The sequence below is a fragment of the Phymastichus coffea genome, unplaced genomic scaffold (assembly GCF_024137745.1).
Source record: "Phymastichus coffea isolate CEN01 unplaced genomic scaffold, Cenicafe_Pcof_1.1 PCOF00071, whole genome shotgun sequence".
Taxonomy (NCBI): Eukaryota; Metazoa; Arthropoda; class Insecta; order Hymenoptera; family Eulophidae; genus Phymastichus; species Phymastichus coffea.
This window is the reverse complement of record NW_026706882.1, coordinates 146,652-166,686: the sequence shown is the minus strand read 5'-3', so window position 1 is coordinate 166,686 and position 20,035 is coordinate 146,652. Positions and strand designations below refer to the sequence as shown.

The window sequence follows — 20,035 nt, the reverse complement described above, 5'->3', positions numbered from 1 at the left end:
ACTATTATTTAACCATTTTTTTAATAATCATCAGACATTTTTCTTTCATTTTTAAAAAATATGGCTTCAAATATATCTTAAAACATCACACAGGCATATACAAACTAAAAACTACGAAAAAGTTTTTCAAAAAATGAAAAATAAACTTTTAACATTCAAAAATAATTTATTTGCTTTAATATTCAACTAGAAGTGTATTCGGAGTATTCCAATTGTTGTTACAGATCATTTAGTTGAAATATTGATTAATTAAAATATTGATTGAAATATTGATTAATTGAAATGATTAATTGAAATATTGATTAATCTTTCTTTTTTTACAATCATTCTATGAAGACCATTTTTATTATAATTATTAAAACTATTTTATTAATAAAATCCAATTCATTCAATAACATATTTAAACAATATTCGACGACAAATTCAAAAATAAAATTTATACGTGACTGACATTTACTCAAACCTAATCCTTCAGAGTTTAGCTTTCGCATATATTCCGCGCCGTGCGCGACAGATATCATGTATAACGGGCGCTAAATCTTTTGACTTTGAAACGCTACAGTGTTACAGTGACAGTGTTGGAGAGAGAAATTTCGTTTTCCGAGGTCTTTCATGAGGACTAAAATTTAATGTGCAATAAATATTATCCGTGTAACAGAAAAAAATTGCCTTAAAAGAAAAATAAACTGGAATTTAATTATTTAAACAATGGCTATGTATAATGATCAGTTCTTTTCTGACTATAAAGAAGTTTGGAGTAGGTTAGATTTTTTTCTGACTCTAGAATCTGAAATAATAAGATTTAATTCAAACTCGACAGAAGCAAGTTATGAAAATCCTAAAAAGTCTTTACTATCTCTTGATGAAACTATTTTTAATAATTTGGAAATTGATAATGACAAATTCAACCAAAATTGCATAGAAAATAAAGAATCTATCAATGAATATTGGTTCAATGATGATTTAGATATATCTAGATTTGCAGATACTGCAAGTCAAATAAATAGTGATATTTTGAGTCGGAACATTACTGCTGATTTGAACAACTCTGTTAATTTATTAAAAAAAAAATTATTTCTAACACATATAAATCAATAAAAATGATAAAGTAAAGAATCTTATTAGAAATTACGAAGGAATAGACAAACTTTATGGTATGTATATTTTAACTTTAACATTTTATGTATATTAATATGTATATTAAACTTTAATATTTTATGAATGATTATAATAAAAAATTTTTTATATGTGTAATTATTTCTTTTAGATTGTCAGGAAAAATGTCTAAACATGAGTGCAATAGGTGAAAGAAAGAATCTCATTTATGCTTTACCAACAAGTGGTGGTAAAACTCTTGTGGCAGAAATATTAATGCTTAAAGAAATTGTGTGTACAAAGAAAAATGCAATGTTTATTCTTCCATTTGTAGCATTAGTCCAAGAAAAAGTAAAAATTTCTACAGTTTGTTCAATTATCTATATGCATGTCTTTATATAGTTTATTTATTTTAGATTCAATCAATGACACCTTTTGCCTTAGAACTCAATTTTCTTATTGAAGAATATGCAGCGGAAAAAGGTCATTACCCACCAAGGAAAAGAAGAAAAAAAAATTCGTTATACATGTGTACAATAGAAAAAGCACAAACAATGATAAATTATTTTATTGAACTGAATCGACTAGATGAGGTGAGTCAAATTAATTTTTAATAATTTTTTCTATTACTATACTTAAGATGTCTTATGTCTTTTAGTTGGGAATTATTGTAGTTGATGAGTTACACTTATTAGGAGAAAACGGTGGAAGAGGAGCTACTTTGGAATGTTTATTAACAAAAGTAATATTCTCTGAACGTAAGAGTTGTATCAATATTTTTGAACAGATATTGCATTTTATCAATTTTAAAAATTTTATCTTTACAAAACTTAAGTTATATATTATTTTTAAACAGGAAATATTCAAATAATTGGGATGAGTGCAACAATTGGCAATTTAAGAGAGATAGCTAGGTTTTTAAATGCAGAATTATATCAGCAAAATTTCAGACCAATTGAGATCAAAGAGTATGTACAATGTGAAAATTCTAAATGGCTCATCGATAAAAGAGAAGAAAACACGTTTACTAGGGAGAAAAGAATTAATTATCAGATATACTATTTTACATGAATTGTGGTTTGTTTTTGAGACTTACATTAACATCTGCTGATTTGTTGTCATAGTCAAAACTAAAATTGCTACTGTTATTTACAATATTGTCATTGTAAATAACAGTATTTCATATGCTAGTATTAAATGCACCAGTGTGCAAAACCATATTTACTTTCTTATCGTGATTATAGAATTTCAACAGATGTGATTTATTATTGCAATGAGCAGCAAAACTATATATAAATAGTAAACATGGTTTTACAGACTCGTGCCTTAAATATTAACACATTCAATACTGACATTGCAAATAACAGTAGTAATATTGGTTGTGATTATAAAGATGAATTACCAGATTTTGTTACTATTATGAAAACCAAACTACAATGCATGATAAAAAAGTAACTTACAATAATATTACTTATGAGATCTTGTTGCTTATAGAGTAATACCGTAGTATATGATTGCTATAATAATTAAGCTATGATAACTTTAACACAATTTAAATAATTATTTTATCTTCTAGAACAATTTTTAAGAAAAATGTTAATAATTTTTATATTTACTTACTTTTATTTCAACTGCGACTCCACTACACAAGGAACACTCTCACAATAATTTTACGGTTTAATAGCAGTCACAATTAGTATTTTTAATTACTTTCAAAGCAATCACAATTACTGGTAAAAACGTTAAACGTTTTAAGAGAACGATTTTCAAAAAAATCGTTATTAATCGATGACGATCGAACGTATATGTATGGATATTCAAATTTGTATTTTGTATACAATAAAAGAAATTATTACATAGAAATAAAAACAGAGATATATATTTAATATATTTTTATTGTCAAATAAATTATTTATTTTATTAAAAATACATAAACATGGAAAAATAATCAACCCACGTCGTAATGCCTATTCGAATTTTATTTTTTTGCGTGACCGCAGAATGACAGCATTCTAACGGCACGACATGCGGCACTTGAGACTTGCATTATGCTTGCATTTTGACGTCACGACGTGCGGCGCTTTTCGTGCTCCCACTGTACCTGTAATATGACGGCACGCAGTGACGAGCACGCGCGTGCCGAACCGTGCCGGCACGCTGTGTTATCTGGGTAGATAATTATCCCAGATAACACAGCGTACCGGCACGGTCTGGCACACGTGTGCTCGTCATAATAAACTAATAAAATATCATGTATAATTTTAATAAACTGACCTTCTCAGCATCAGTTTTGGCGCATATTAAAATACTCTCTCCTATTTCCCCTAAACCAGCTCTGCCTGCTCTGCCAATCAGTTGTTTATACCGATTAATATTTAGAAATTGTGTGTTAACGTAAGGAGATCGTATAATTACCTAAAAAATAATTAAATAGTTTTTGCCTATAACGATTATAAATTGAGAACACAGTTTCATTTCTAGTAAATAAGAAAAAGATAAGAAAACTACTTGCCCTTCTGGCTGGGAGATTAACTCCTACTGCCAAAGTTGATGTGCAACATATAACGCACAAGACACTGGATTTAAAAGCTTCCTCAACTAATCTTCTTTCTTCAGCAGTTAATCCTGAGTGATGATAAGCAAATCCAAATGGAATAATTTTCCTTAGAATCGGGCAAATCTGTCCATTTTCAGTTATCAGAGCATTTAGAAGTATAAGTTTTTCCTCCGCTTTGTGTTTTTGCATTTCCGTTTTTGTTCTATATTGAAGAGAAAATATTTTTAAGAAAATAGAAGGTAATATGTATAAAATAAGAAATTCACGTAAAATGAATAGAAATATACCCTTGCAGTACATCAACAAGAAGCACAGCTACATTTTCACAATTCTTTTTTGTAGAACAGAATACTAAACAAGAATCCTTTAGCGCCACTATTCCATAACTATAGACCACCCAAAAAATCTTTGTCTCTTTCGCGAGCTTTTTCGGTGTACTACAATAGTTATATTGTTTAATAATTGTTGAGATATTGCAAAATTAATAAGAATAAAATAGTATACCTAATAATTAATTATTTTCTCTCTAGTAAACATGTTTTCTTCTCTTTTATCGATGAGCCATTTAGAATTTTCACACTGTACATACTCTTTGATCTCAATTGGTCTGAAATTTTGCTGATATAATTCTGCATTTAAAAACCTAGCTATCTCTCTTAAATTGCCAATTGTTGCACTCATCCCAATTATTTAAATATTTCCTGTTTAAAAATAATATATAACTTAAGTTTTGTAAAGATAAACTTTTTAAAATTGATAAAATTGATTATTTATATTTAATTAGTTTTATTTAAATCTCAAAAAAAATTATTTGTGATTTTGAAACTCTAGGAAAAATTTGGAGGGGCTATAGAAGTGGTTGAGCCTCACGTGTAAAGACGAGGTCGAGGCCTTTCACAATAAAAATGAAATTAGATATTTAGTATAAAATTTATTAGAAACCAAAATTGTATAAACAATATGTTCATATATTTTATGAATATTTATTTGTTATATTATGATAATATACTATTAGTTTGTTTGTTGGATTCATTTTTAGCCATTGTAATTTTATAATAATTTTATATTAAAAAAATCTTTTTTCATTATATTTTATTAGCACATATACTATTTTGTTGCGTGTAAAGAATTTTGCTGGCTGTATTATTTTTACTTTACAGGTCCACTGGAAAAATTAAAATATTCCTGTTGAATCAACGACTATATCTACTGGTGTCAGTTTTGCTTAGTATCCGTATCTTTGACAGGTATTAATTTATAATTCATTTAATAAAAATTAATGTTATTCACTGAAAACAATTAATAATAATTGTTTTTTAGGAATCAAATTGTAACCTTATATTTACCCATGGAAGAAGCAGTGGAAATGTAAAATCTATCACGGATATGTTGCGGCGTATATATATATGGATGCAGGTACAATATATAAATAAATTACAGATATAATTGTTTGTATTAATTACACATAGCTCATTCATTTATAACAATAATTTAGATAAATTTTAATTAAATGTATATTTTTAATTTTAATAAAAGAATTTATGTATACATGAAAAATTGTATTCTTAATTACATAATCAAAATAATAATCGCAATATTACACCTAATCTCAAAAATTTAACGCACAAATTTTCCCAAAATGCCATCATAATGTTTGCGTAATTGATGCTCGGCGTGCAGCAGGACAGGTAAGCATAATGTCGGCACTATTCGTGCATGCTGCGAAAAATTATATTATTCATCTACGCTGGCATAATGCTGGTATTATAGACGCACGCCGTGACTTCCACGGTGTGCTCGCATAATGCTGCCCCGATGCAGATGTACTTGGCCGTCAATGTGCCGTCATGAAAGTCACGCCGTGCTTGCATTCTGACGGTAACGTGCCACCACAATGTTATCTGGGTATATGTAATAATAATCTATGTTACATACATTTTATTTGGAAACTGCATGAATATATATCCATACTTGTATTCAATACCACATTTTTTATGTATTTAAAATCAATAATAAAATTTCATGAAGATTCAAATTGTGAAAAAGTTGCAGTTTTTTAATAGTTTAATGTTGCAAAGAAACGATTGGAGTGACAACAAATAAACTTTATATTAAAAAAATATATACTATTTTTATAAGCGTGAAGAATATATAGATAATAACACAAAGCATATTCTATAAAAATTATATAAAAAAAGGTTTTATCCAAAAACAAATCAAATTTAATAACTTCAAAACACCTTAAAAATATTACATTTACATTTTCGATTATTTTAAGACCTTCATTTCCATAAAAATTATTCCTTTTCATTGATTTACAAATAGTTTAATAAAAAAGAACAACGATGCACTAGAATCAAAATCGATATAATTATTTTTATAAACAAGGGTTCGGCTATGAGTGTTCATCATCCGTTTTATTCAATTGTTTATTAAATAAATATTAATGTTGAACATATTACATCGATAGTTTTTACAGAAATATATTTTCATCTGAAACAGAGTAAGTTTTTGTCGTACATAAAAATAAATTATCTCAGACTGGTTTTTAAATATTTTTATAAGTTTCAGTAATAAATATTTACACTTTTTAGAGACAAAATAAAAAAAACATTGATTTAATGTTAGCAGAAACTTTTTGCTATTTAAGACATAGTGAAAAAATACATGTAGAAAATGTTTGCATCTACATTGAAATAATTAAAGAATAGTAGCTAAGCAATGAGGCAAATTCCATGAGTTGCAAGCGTAAATATGGTAAACAAATGAGTAAAAAATAAAATTACCATATCTAAATTATTGTAAATTACTTATGCGTAAATGCGTGATTTTCATGAATCGAAGAATAATATCCAAAGTAAGATCATCAATCTATCGGTTTATGATTTAACGATAACTGCGATTCTTTTTATAATTTTGTTTTTATCACCTCTATTTGAACTGGATAGCTACTAAATATTCATAGATAAGACATGTCTATTCAAGGTTTGAGTCACAATTCGTTCAAAGCTCTTTTTTTACTGCATATATCTGGCTTCGGTATCTTTCGGTCATCTTTGTATGAGAGAAAGAGAGAGAGAGAGAGTGAGAGAGATAGAGCGTATTCGTGTGTAACGTCATATTATTCAATATACATTTCGTTTTAACATAGTAATATCTATTGAAAATTGAAAAAAGCAAATTATAGACGATATAATTTACTTGCCTATATTATATTTGCTGCATTTGTCGCTATAATATATTTTTATAAAATGTCTTAGTGTATTATTCAAATATTTTATTAATTTGTCAGTTAAATAATATAGACAGACATAAAAAATAGAATAAATTAGATCTATTGACATAGTGAGTTTGTCAATTAACGTTACAAGGCTAACAGAAAGTTCAAAGGTTTATAAAATGTTTAATGGTATAACGTATCAGAGACCTACTTATTTATTCATTATAAACTGACGTAAATTTGACGATATATATATCATCTCACTATAAATCCTCAAATATTTTCGACAAGCAACGAATCAGCTGGCATCACCAACATTCCCATAATTTCCTATCTTATACTTTCAATCGCTTTATGGATAATGTCAATAATTTCGATTGTCTATTACATATACTTTGATAGCTTAACTTTAACTTTCATTCTTAGATTATATATATTATAATTGTTCTGAATCAACTGTGATAAAATCAAAAAATGCGACAAGATTTAACAAATTACAATTTAAACAACTTATTCTATTACAACGGCCTTTGCCAATTTGTTATGACACATTTGCCAACTTACGTCCTCATTAACTATGTCTCGTCGACCTGTACTCTGCTTTTTTTTTGCAAGACAGTCCAAACGACGGTATCTGTTAGTGATACGAGAAATGAAAAGAACAACGAGACAAATGATAAAAAGAAATATATATATTTCATAAAATGATGTAAACAATACACGTTTGGTATGATAAAATTTAGTAAAATTGTACATAACCGATAGTATGATTGGGTTTTAATTAAAAGCAGTAGAAAAAAATTATTTGACGTGAAAAGATAAAGGGAAGCTCACTTAGTCTACATCTACACAAGGAATATAGACGCTTAAGCTTGACAAGACATAGGAAACTTTAGAATTCATTAAACTTTTACCTGATACGTGTTCACAACCCTCATTAAAGTTGCTGAAAAATTTATTCCCTTTGGTATTTAATTAAGTTATACCGTTGCGGAAATATTGCTTATTTATAAAATATGAAGAGAATATGACATTTAGATGTCGTTAAAAATAAAGGTTTCATATATAATGTTAGTCAGTTTCATCCAAACGAGTGCCCATTACGAATTTATTCTTTCTGCATTATACGCGTTATTATTTATATATAACGAGTGAATACATAACTTTTTCGAACAATTACAACGTTTGTTTGCCTCTAAATTGTGCTAGTACCGCTGAATCTTTTAATTGATCTTTATTTTTCAGAGCGACCAAACACTTTCATTCGAATATAATTGAAGCAATATCAATAATGCGTGCAAGTGTTATTTAAATCCTCTATAGTATTTAATTCTTTTACCTCGTTCGTTTACAAAAATTCTTTATTTTATTTACGTTAAAACAGTTCTGATAAATCTCTTAATTATGATAGTATGCTATTTATGAATTGCTTTTTATGCATTCTTTTCAATTAATTTATCATATTGCGTATAAAAACTAAGAATTTTGCATTATAGCGATGATATTATTAATTCACACATGTAAAATTCGAACTTATATTTTTTCTATATTCGTTCTACATCCTTGATATAAGAGAGATTTTAGAAAATTGAAATCTCTATTGATTCTGATTAGTCGATTTGAGATAAACATTGATCTATGATTGGTTGATGCATATAGATGTTCCGCGTGCGTAGCACGCTTATTGACTCGTAATTGCAGTAAATAGTTGAGTATCTCAAATAAAACAATCACTCGATTGGTTATCGTTAAAAAATTGTAAGTTTCAAAAAACCAGCATTCTTTTCTTTTCGCTTATCACATGTTTTTATTTAAACAATAGTTGCTCTGCAACTACCTGTTTTGTGTAATTGCAAACGATAACCAATAAAGCAGAGCGCACATTATTTAAGTGTGGACATAAGCAAACAGCAAATATTTGAGAATGACAATTTCTGCGATCGTAACACAACTGATTGTTATACATGATCTAAAGGCTGTTTTTTTATACATGTCATATTTCGGAGCTTAATGAAAAAGAAAGAATTTAACTTATATTGGCGGAGAATATTTTATGATTGCTATAATGTCGTTAACCGCGCTTGGCACGCTTATTTCTAGCTTGTATTGATATTCAGTTTGATGACTAATACAAAACTATTATCGGCGAAATCAAGAAGTGTAAAATATTCTACATACATAAAGCAATTCTATGATTAGAAACGCTTAACATCTGTTGATATTAATGGACAAATAAAAATCCAAATACATTATTGATATTCGCAAATTCAGTTATATTTTCAAATCTAGAAATGACATACATTTAATAAACTGATTGCCATTTTTAACAGGTTTTTTTATAAAATATCTCAATCTCAACTTCTTATTGGTGACATTTCAATAATATTTCTGGAGTAATTTTCATTTAAAGAGAAACTTGATTGTCTCAGATATTAAAATAGATAGCGTCGTTTAGCACGCTCTATATTTATTTTAGTACCGCAGAAACAGAAAATATTTTCCTTCCATGTAATTCAGATCACTTTTCTCTTCCAACTAAATTTCAAGACACTCAAGTCAACTTCAATATCTAAAATGGGAATTAAATTATTGATTTGTATAAATAATTCAATCATAATTTAATAATATAACCCCTTTCTTTTTAAAACGATTTATCAACTGCATGTTCTTATTTTCATCCATATCAATAATTCGCGAGTTTAATTTGCGACTGAAATAAAAATCTCCAAGTTTTAGATCTATGATACTAAAAGTTTGAAAGTATAAGAACATTAAAAATTTCGCGCTCATTTTACGCGTCAACCTACACCACAATGCAGGATATCGACGACTAATGATTTTTTTTAGGATAGGATAGGACTCGTCATTTTTTTAAAGATAGGATAGGATAAGACTCCACGCAATTCCGGCTGTTAGCCTATTTAATAAATAACACGAATATTGTTATTTTTTATTTGAGTTAGTCGTGTTTCCTCAAAATGTAAAAGAAACTACGAGCTTTCAAAAGACTTTCACTCTCTTCGCGAGTCTATATAAAATCCGACTGAAAAAAAGAAACTTCTTTTATCAGCGAAACGAGATATTACCCTACAAGAAATAATCTCACGACAATCGACGACCAATTAGTCGCAATTTTCAAGTGTCGTTGAACTTGGCAGTACGCGCATTTCGCAAGCAATCGAGAAGCGCGAATCCGCGCAATATCACGAGCAGACAGGAAATGCTCGACAGACAAACGTAATACATTCGATAATGCGGCGTATCGTATTTTCCTTGGCTCAGCGTAGCAGAGACGCACACCTGCAACGTAAAAGCTACCCGTTGCACGTGCAGCAAAAGCAGTAGTCGCCAGAAGAGCTTTGACTGTGTTATCCCCGTTTGCACGCGTAAAAAAGGAGCCTTTGTGCAGGAGAGTACCGTGCAACATCTACATGCGTAGCTTTGATGGGCAAAAAACGAGCTTGCAGGATAATTGGCTTACGGTAGCTTTCGTTGATGCGACTGGCTTGGGTCTATAGGAAGTGCTTTGGCAAGAGGTAATGGCGAAGTACATCGATGATGACGTGGAGTATAAGAATATTCGTGGCAGATAGTCTTATTCTTCGTTTTCCCTTGTTTTTCTAACTTTAAATCAATGACGACATGTACGATTGTATAGTTTCTTTGGATCGTAACGTAATATTGAGTAACTCTGCATTACATGTACACATACCGCTATAATTGACGCTCATTACAACGTACTAAAAAAGAATCCACAGAAAAATTAACATATGTTAATTAAGAAAATTCACTAGTTTTACGAGTAAAAGTTTCTAGCCTTCGAACATAGCGATGAATCATGTACGCATTCAGTTCACCTTCTCGTTAGATCGTTTACTCGCTCATTTATAAATTGTGAATCATTTTGACGGCTACGTGAAAGAATTCTTCTGTTTATTTTCTCCATAATTCTACTCCTAATACTTAACTTACTGACGCACTTATTTCCAAAAAGGACGGAATCCCCTTATAAAAAATATTGTTAAAATTTAAGTTAGCCTTTAACACATCCGATATAAATTCGCATTCAAAGCTACGACCTTAAATACCTTTTAAATGTAAATGATATCATTAACATAAACGTCCTTGTTTGCAACAAAGAGAGTAATTCCTCACGCCTGATAATAATGAAGGCATGGAAATGGAAATGTAAGCGCAGTCATTTTTGCGCGCGTTTAAACTAATTAAGTTTTATGGCAAACACTACGCGGCTGCGTGATAAGAACTCTAAATAGCTAACTCATTTCGCTAATATCCTCGTTCTCTCTCTCCTCTCTCCTTCTCTCTCTAAAAATAAGAAAAAAAAATTTGTCGCAAGTGAGATATGTACGGTACGTAAGGGGTTAAGGGGATTGTAGGACGCTTTGCGTAATTACTGATTTATAAGCGTAAGCGCAAGAAGGGAGAAAAGGACATCTCCACAATTCCGGTGAAATGTCGATAATGACTTTGAATCAATGAAAACCCCGGCAAACATTATTACGCAGCATTATGATTGTAGTGTGATGCAACAATTATTATATCTAGTCCTTCTTTCGCACTAGGGGATTATGCAACAATTTCGAAATGTGCTCCGAATGTGGAAAAGACTACGTCTAAATCTACGCAATGGGTTTATTTGGCAGCAAAATTACTTTCCCATACAAGGTTCTTTTACTTTTTATTGGCTACTACTGTACTGCAAGGGCCGTAATAAAGAGACGACAATTGAATTTTGCGGATTTTTACGTAAAGTATGACAAGTATAGCAGAACAAAACCAAGTGACTGAGCCAACGTTCCCATGAAATTATTGCACTACGTTAAGCGGAATAATTTATAGGAACCCTGAGGTATATTTTTCCAGCGATAACCTAGGACTAAGCTTTAATTGAAAAAATGATGGTCAGTTTATATTTTTTTTCATTCAGATAAATATTAACTTTAAAGAACTAATAGCAAAATACCGTATTTTCTTCGAATTTTACCGTAATTTTCGTTATTTACCCCGGAAAATATGTAAAATAACGAATTCAAATTTCACAATGAGTTATACAGTTAGTCCGTTTTGTCCAGAGATATCGCATAGCATCGTGGCATCAACAGTTCAATCCGGCTGCGTGTGCGAACAATACCTGCACACAAGTCAATGAAATCTCTCATTCACAAAAAACCAAAGCGTGCCGAGTATGCAATGTGCACCTCTCGCGCGTCTCAGCAAAACCAACATCTCTCTCGTTCTCTCTCCCTCTCTCTCTCCCCCTTCTTTGGCACGTAGTCGCGCTCAGCTGGAAATTCGCGGAAGCCATGCCGTACGGCGGCAGTGGTGGTGGCGGCAGCTCGACCAGCGCCATCGTGTTGGCAACAGGCGGCCGCTTTGAAAAGTTGCCTGTCCCGGGGCCGGCGCTCAGACCAGACCTTAGTCAGTGTGCCGGTGGCCTCCCGAGCGAAGCGAGCGTATCTTTGTAGTACACGTGTGCTTTTGTGCACTGCATTTGCGCGTTTTCCGCACAGATATCGCGCGTTTTAACCCTCTTACACGCACACACACACGTGTAGTTTCGAAAGAAAATGTGACAAAAGCTCGACGGCGCTGTTCGTTTGCTATTGCGCGCGCATTCTTGCTGTGTGCACGATATTTTGATTTCTCGAGGAAGGAAAAAAATATAAGGGATAAGCAATGTCGAGGTGGTGTGTACTGGTGTTATTGCTCGCGACGACGTTGTGCCGTGGAGATGACGATAACGAGTTACATGATTATTGCTCGATGCATCGGTTTGAGAATCTACCCGGTGGACTAAGGTTTACCAAGGAAGTGATCGACACAGAGTACGCAAATGTCGGAGCTTTCAAGGCGATTCATTGCTGTCTTCGCGGTTATCGCAGCATCGAATGGTGAGTCTATTGTGTTTCTGTGTGCAGTGAAATATTATTATGTATATATCGCTCGCACGTGTGTGTTTTAATCTACAACCTAACAACTGTCTCTCCATAAAAATGTGCTTAATTATGCAACGGATCATCTCATGTTCTGAAGGGGAAGAAAAAGAATAAAAGAAATTCCCTCACGTGGAACAAGAGAGAGAGAGAGAGAGAGAGAAACGTTTGAACATCGATGTTGAATTGATAAGAGGGCGAAAGGTGCGACCCGGCGTTTTCACGCGCCGCTTTGACGATTTCCGCGAAGAGGCCGCTCTCCTTTTTTGTGCCCTTCCGAGTATTGTAATATGTACATTTCGGAGCACACCTGCATAAAGACTCGCGTGGCGGTTTTTCAAATGAGGCGCGATTATTTCCTCTAGCAAATGTTTTCGTTTTAACGGAAAAAGAAAACATGAGTGAAATGCGACTCCGCAAAATTTAGCGCGTGATGCGATCTATTGTAGGTGTGAAATGTTGATCACTTGGCTGCTGAAATATCACTTGCGTGCAAGTTTGTACCGCGAAGACTTTCGTCGAAAGCTTCATGACTGATACAGCTCGCAAAAAGCTGTGTATTTGCATTAACTCCGAAACTTTGTAAACAGCCGCGCGGGCGAGCAAGCGAAATATGAAGCTTACTAATTGCAGTAAGCTTTCTTCAAAGTGAAAACGGAAGTATCAGCAATTTAGCGGAATGTATGAATTGTTTGCTATTTGTCGTGTAGCAATGCATTTATTTTGATAACCGCGCTGTGTCAATTGATAAGTGTTGATGTTGATTCCTAGTACAAATGATGAGTCGTGTTTACCGCTTAGTACGTGGCTTTTTTATTAAAAATATATCTGTTTTGTTGACGGTTTCAACTTTTCGTTTAGCGTTAACAATAATAACAGAAATGCAAACTTTTTATCAATTTAACCTTCAAGCACGGGTTTAATTGAAGAATATCGATTTATCGACGAATATATTTTCATTGACGTGTCCAGCTGTGTGATATTGGCATATACTCATCACGATTTTATTTTCACCGAAAACTGAATCAGCCTATACACCTTATGACTATACACCTTAATTTAAGCAGAAAACGTTCTGATATCGCAACAAACGTCAAGGTACTTCCAAATTCCATCATATCTATAACATCGCATTGTAGAGCGATAATAATACATAATACATATAGGTGTAATAACTATATATAAAATCGTAGAACGATTCTCTAGAATAGGAAGCGGCGGAATGCGAGTTGCGCGTCATTACGTAAAGGACATTTTTCCAAAGAATTCTTAGTACGAAATTCCTGCAATTAAAGTTGCTTGCTCTCTCAAAGGTATTTAGGAAAGGAATACATTGTACTTTCAAATAAAAATGCCACCGTAATTGTGCTTCAAGTGTGCGTAACGTTTAATGATGGCGGATAATTAAAATAACACACACACGTATACGCAACCCTGTCTTCAAGCCATCGAGAGACTTAATTAACTGACGGGGCTATTTAGCGGTGATATTTATTGAGAATTTCTGCCGGTCAGGTTATCTAATCTGTAGAGGAGAGTGCACAGGATTATCGATTTTTTGGCTCTAATGTGTTTCTTTATTGACGACCTATGTCCGGTTGGTGTTCTAATCACTTGAAAATTACATTTTCAAGTGATTAGAAAACAGTGTATTATTAAATACACGGCTCATAAAACCAAAGTACATTAAGATTCTCTCGTCCGAAATAATTGTTTATATTACAAGGCTCTAATTGAGCGGCGCTTTACAAGGTGTACACGCGCGTGCAGAATCCGACGGCATTTAACTCTCTATGAGTCAGCGGCGAAACATGTGTCTGTATGTGTGATGATGTGCAGTAGCAACTTTTTTTTTAAATATCAAATTACCTTTCTGCAGAAATCAGGACTTTATTCATGATTCCCATAGAAGCAAAACGATCGTGACTTTTTTTTCTACTCTTGCTAGAACAACGGAGTCAAGGTTTGGTTTCGTATGCACGAAACAAGGACTAGACAAAAATACATGATTATTATGTATGTATTTTGAGATGTTACATCTATTGGTACCGCTCACTTTATGCGTTTTGTTTAAAACGCAATTTGTTTGAATAAATTTGGTTTTTTTTTGTAGAGATAAGTATTTTTAGATAATATAGCTGATTTCAAGATAAAAAGGGTTTTAGTAACTACTCTAAAATGCACGGTTCAAAAGTTACTTATCTTTACAAGTCAAAAATTTGTCGTTTTTTCATGAACTTTGCATGTTAATAACTTTTTAACTATTAACGATATACTATCATGAAGCCTCCCTATTTTTTTAATGTATACTTTATATATTACATTGATGGAACATTCAATTATCCAACGGAAACCCTTTTTTTGGCGTTTTACAGTTACCGCTTTTCTGCTTAACCGCTACGCTTACCATATATTATGAACGCGCGAGCACATTCATCGAGTGTATGATATAAATTGAAACAGTATTGGTAATAACTTTCACTGATAACAAATGATTTATCATATATTCTTTACCACTGTTGTATTTATTTTTGCAAGTATTATTTTTTGACAAGCACAAAAAGAACAGCATTTTACGTTAGCTTCTAAACAGGGAAACACTAAAGTCGTACAGAGGTACCTTACGACAAATTCATCTATATAGACGGTAATAGTATTGTTTTTTTTGGGGGTTGATACTAAAATGCCATCTTTTCTTTCATATTCAAATAAAAGTGAATCTAGTTCAACTTGATCGACGTTCAAATAATTTACTTAATTATTTTGAATTATTTTGTAAATTTTTAATAAAATAATGAATAATTGATTGTAAAACTTTGCGAAAGTGATGAAAAAACTTTTAATATAATTGAAAAAAATTTTTAATATAATATGTTTTATCCTATCTCGTAACGCGTATGAGCTCAGTCGAAGGTACGATAAAAGCATAGCGGGGGTTAAGCGTTCCGTCGATAGAGTAAACTTTGGGTAAATAGAGGCCTTTCCATTAAAACGAAGGGGTAAATAGTTAAAAAGTTAGGAACATGAAAATTAAACATTAATAACTTTTGAACCGTGCATTTTAGTTAAGTTACTAGAATCCTTTGTGTCCCAAAGTCAGCCACGTTGATAAAACAACAAAATGCTAATAAAAAAATTGTTCCGTGATAAAACAATTGTTTTTCTCTTCTTGTTGAGACAATTGTGTTTTTGAACAAAACGCATAGTGCTTTCGCAAAAGGTACAGGTACCAATTGATTCATTAGCTACAAATACATAAGAATCATCAATTTTTATCTATTCCCTGTTTGGTGCACACGAAACCATACCCTACCACCGGGCTGCTATACGTATTTTATTAAAAAAGACGGATGGGTAGATTTTTCTCCTTATAAAATTGGCAGGTGGTATACGTGCGCGCGCGTATAGTTTTCGCTGAAATTGCGCGCGACAGGCGGATATGCGGATATATTTTTGAAATAACTTTCGTGGAATCTCGTTAATTATATTCGAGCGCTATAGAGTTTTTTTTTTTACAATGATTAATTAATCTTTCCAAGGATTATAGCTAAATTACGTTCCGTGAAATCGAACTATTTGCGGGATTGAACAACGGGATACAATTATAAAAAATTTGTCTCCCCTGTTCAATTATTTTAGAGCACATTGTGATTTGTATTCAAGCTACAATAATAATAATCATAATTGAACTCACAATTCTGCGTTGTCGGCAACAAAGTCGTTGACGACAAAAAAAAAAAAAATAAATGAAAATTACTTTCTTACCTGGCAGATGAGCTTCTATCGCAAGCATCCCATTATTTCTTTCAACGTGCAGCGTAGGTGTAAGTTGTAATCTCTCATCCCGCGCGCGCGCACAGTGCACACATAATCAGTGCGTCCGGGTATAACCTTACGTTCTTGCGGCTGCTGCTACTGCGTTTGTGTCTCACGAGGAATTAATTACCCTCGCAGTGATATCAAGTTTATCCTCTTTCCCCTTTGTTGTTGGGTCAGAAGTTTGAGCTTCAAACGATCGAAGTCATTGTGCATAAAGTTTTCTCATTAATTCTGCGTTTGAATTTAATAACATGAGAAAATGAGCCGTTTTTCCCGGCATATCCAATTCCACGTAGAAGAAAATAAAGCAAAAAAAAGTACGCATTCTTTGCGGCCAGTCAGTTGGATTAATTTTTCTCCGTTAATTTCACGGAACGCGCGTTATCTTTCCATCGTTCCATGTAAAACTATGCGCGATAGGGCGAATCGATAAAAAAATTAAAGCGGAAATTGCCAAGTTCGTAACATACTTTTTTTTCGGCGAGCCGTTCCCGATTCACGATAATGTACGTCACGTGTCTAAAAAGAAATACCGCTTGCACCCAACGCAGCAATGCAAATGTAGAGGTAAAAAAAAAGAGAAATTTGCCGCGAGACAGAGAGAGAGAGAGAGAGAGAGAGAGAGAGAGAGAGAGAGAGAGAGAGAGAGAGAGAGAGAGAGAGAGAGAGAGAGAGAGAGAGATCGAAAACCTCGTATATAAATCTAAATGCAATAAATATACATATAGCCGTTCTCTCTTTTTCTCTCGTTGAGTCATGGTTGTACAGCCTTCTCTATACTCAACAGATTTACTCGTATGATGACTGCGCGAACCGCCGCTGCTGAGAGATTCTCTGTAGTGACGCGTGTGGAAATCTATTTTTAGGAAGCTCGCACACTTTTTTTTGTCTCTATCGCTGTGCTTCGTTAAATTGCTATTGTTTGACGATATATACTTGTTACTGAGAACTATATCTCTTTTTGTTTCCTACTTTTCGCTATCAAGCAGTTTTCGGATTTGTTGACGTTTGACTTGAGTGTGCGCGTGGGTGTGTGTGTGTGTGTGTGCGTGTGTGTGTGCGTGTGTGTGTGTGTAACACTTACCTAGTTTGACTCTTTTACTCGGTGACAGCATTCTTGAAACGGGTAATATTGTTTTGTTTGTTTTCTCGAATGAATTTCTATGAATTTTTTAGATATGATACTATTAATAAACCTGAAAATATAATGAATCATCGTCAAAAAATACTGCACGCGGAAGCAGAGTATTGGAAATTTTACCTGTCAAATGTCAAATTTAACAAAATTCACCCGTATTTTTTTTTTCGCATCCCTCGTGCAACTCGATTAGTAAATCACACGCTCTGTCTAGTAATAGCAGGCCAAACAAAACTGATCAAACAATCAAACTCAATTGCTCCCCCATCAATCACCCGTATACGACTATATCAAGTTCTCCCGAAAAAAAAGAAGAAACTAAAACGTGTTCCAACTCGCTTTCTGTCTCTCTCTCGGCACACACCAAAGGATCTCTCTCTCACTCTCTCCCGCATTATACAAAAGACGTATAATTCCTTTCGGACGATGTGTGTGTGTGTGTATCCAGTTACCATTCCACGACGTCATATTTGGACAGTGGCGGCACCGGAAGGAGAAAGACGAAAATTTCTTCGTTCGAGGGGGTGGCTATCGGGTTACTTATATCTCTCCCTCTCTCCCTAAAAGCGGATTTTTTTTCTCGCACAATGGCTCCAAATCTTCCGTCACACCTTGAGGAATACTTCGCGACGGACAATGCGAAAGCCTCGTTTGTTTTCGTCTTCTTCCGCTGCGCGAAATACTTTTTTTTTTTTTTTTTTTCACGCTTCCGGGATTTTCCATGGCGGCGGCAAAACTGTTTTCGTCCAAAGGTGTCTTCTCCGCGGCGGGGCACGGGGATTTAGATGCTTATAGATTACACTGCGGTTTTGTTCACGCTGCGCGCGACGCCCGTTGGCCGACATTGATTGTTATCTCCGAGGGGAGAATTGCGCTATGGGTGCTCGGTTTTGTGCGTATTATGCGTGGCGATTTCACGTTTGCTTGACAAATGTAAAAATTGAACGCTGTGAAAATTGGAGATAAATTTGTATGGAAGGCGCGGCCAAGCGTGAAAGCGCGGAAATCGGTAAGTGAGAAAAATCCAAATGAAAGTCGACCTCGAACAAACGGCAAGACAGACACGAATGCTGCTGCCGGTCGCGTATACTAACAGCTTCATCGTGCATATAATCGTCGCGTCGGGTCGATCGATCGGTAGCACGTCGCACGAGCGAGCCAGAAAAAAGGAGGCACTCGAGAAGAAGAAAGAGAGAGAAAGCGAAGCGTTGGATGTAATTCTCACGCGTATCCTCCGTTTTCCGATTGGTCAGGCGGCGACACACGTCGCTATTATAATACGCAGTGGCGCGGAGATCGTCCTAACGATGCGCCGGACCCCCCTCGTGAGCTTCTCGCTGCCTCCATCCGGCCCACCTTTTTTCGAAGAAAGCCACAAAGGCGCGCGCACGCGAACGGCCCATAGCTACGCCTGCGTGCGTGTGTATACGCGGCGGCACTTTTTCCCTCCCGAGTGAGTGAGAAGAAACCGCCCTGCGCTCTCTCATTGTGAGCGACTTTTTCCAAAATACCCGTCAAAGGACACACGGGCACCGCCTAATAATGCTTTTCGAGATGAACAGGAAAAATCTGCCCTTTTCCACCTGGATTGCTTTCGAATTGTCTGCGTGTGTTGCGCTTTTTCTCTTTTATTAGATTATTATCTTCTGCTCTTCCTGCGCCTCGAGCGGCGCTTTTCCTTCGTCTTTGGCGAGAGATGGCTGTGAAAAACGCGTCGGCCTTGTTTTGTTGTCGAGAGAGGCAGGGCGACAAAATTCGGGCGGCGCGCGGTTCGCCCCTCTTTCATCTCCGCAGCACGGGCCGGCGGCGATTTCCTAACCGCCTAACGACACGACGTTCCAGTATTTCTGCTCATCGCTCGTAAAAGCTCGACAAACGAAAGGATTGACGCGGACCGCGCCGTAAATCACCGAAAAATTTCAATAAAAGCTCACGACCAAAAGGAACAATAGCTACGCCCTAATAAGATTTATACTTCGGCCTATGCTGCTTGGGCTAACGAGCGGCCCGTAAATCTTGGGCGTGGACTTGATTCGTCCTAAAGCAACAAGCTCCCCTGGCGGCCGAGCGGACAAGGAGCAAATCAAGATCGATAATTTTCGAGACAGAAAAATATTTGCCAAGGCCTCGCGCGCCGCATATAGGCGGAGCCGCGCGTTGTCCGAGCGCACGAGTGTTTGTCTCCTTTCCTTTTATGCGGGCCCGCTGCGGAAATGAACTCGTGAAAATTCTACTCGCATTAAAGCGCTCTC

At 34.3% G+C, this 20,035-nt stretch overlaps 1 protein-coding gene across 1 annotated transcript in view; it reads left to right on the top strand.

The window, feature by feature from the left end:
• Window positions 1-12,292: 12,292 nt before the first annotated feature.
• Window positions 12,293-20,035, top strand: part of LOC131667924 (single Ig IL-1-related receptor-like) — a 51,487-nt gene continuing 43,744 nt past the window's right edge. Inside the window, exon 1 of the mRNA XM_058941704.1 lies at window positions 12,293-12,784. Coding sequence (XP_058797687.1) covers window positions 12,570-12,784 — 215 coding nt within the window. The 5' untranslated portion in view covers window positions 12,293-12,569. The remainder of the gene's footprint in view (window positions 12,785-20,035) is intronic.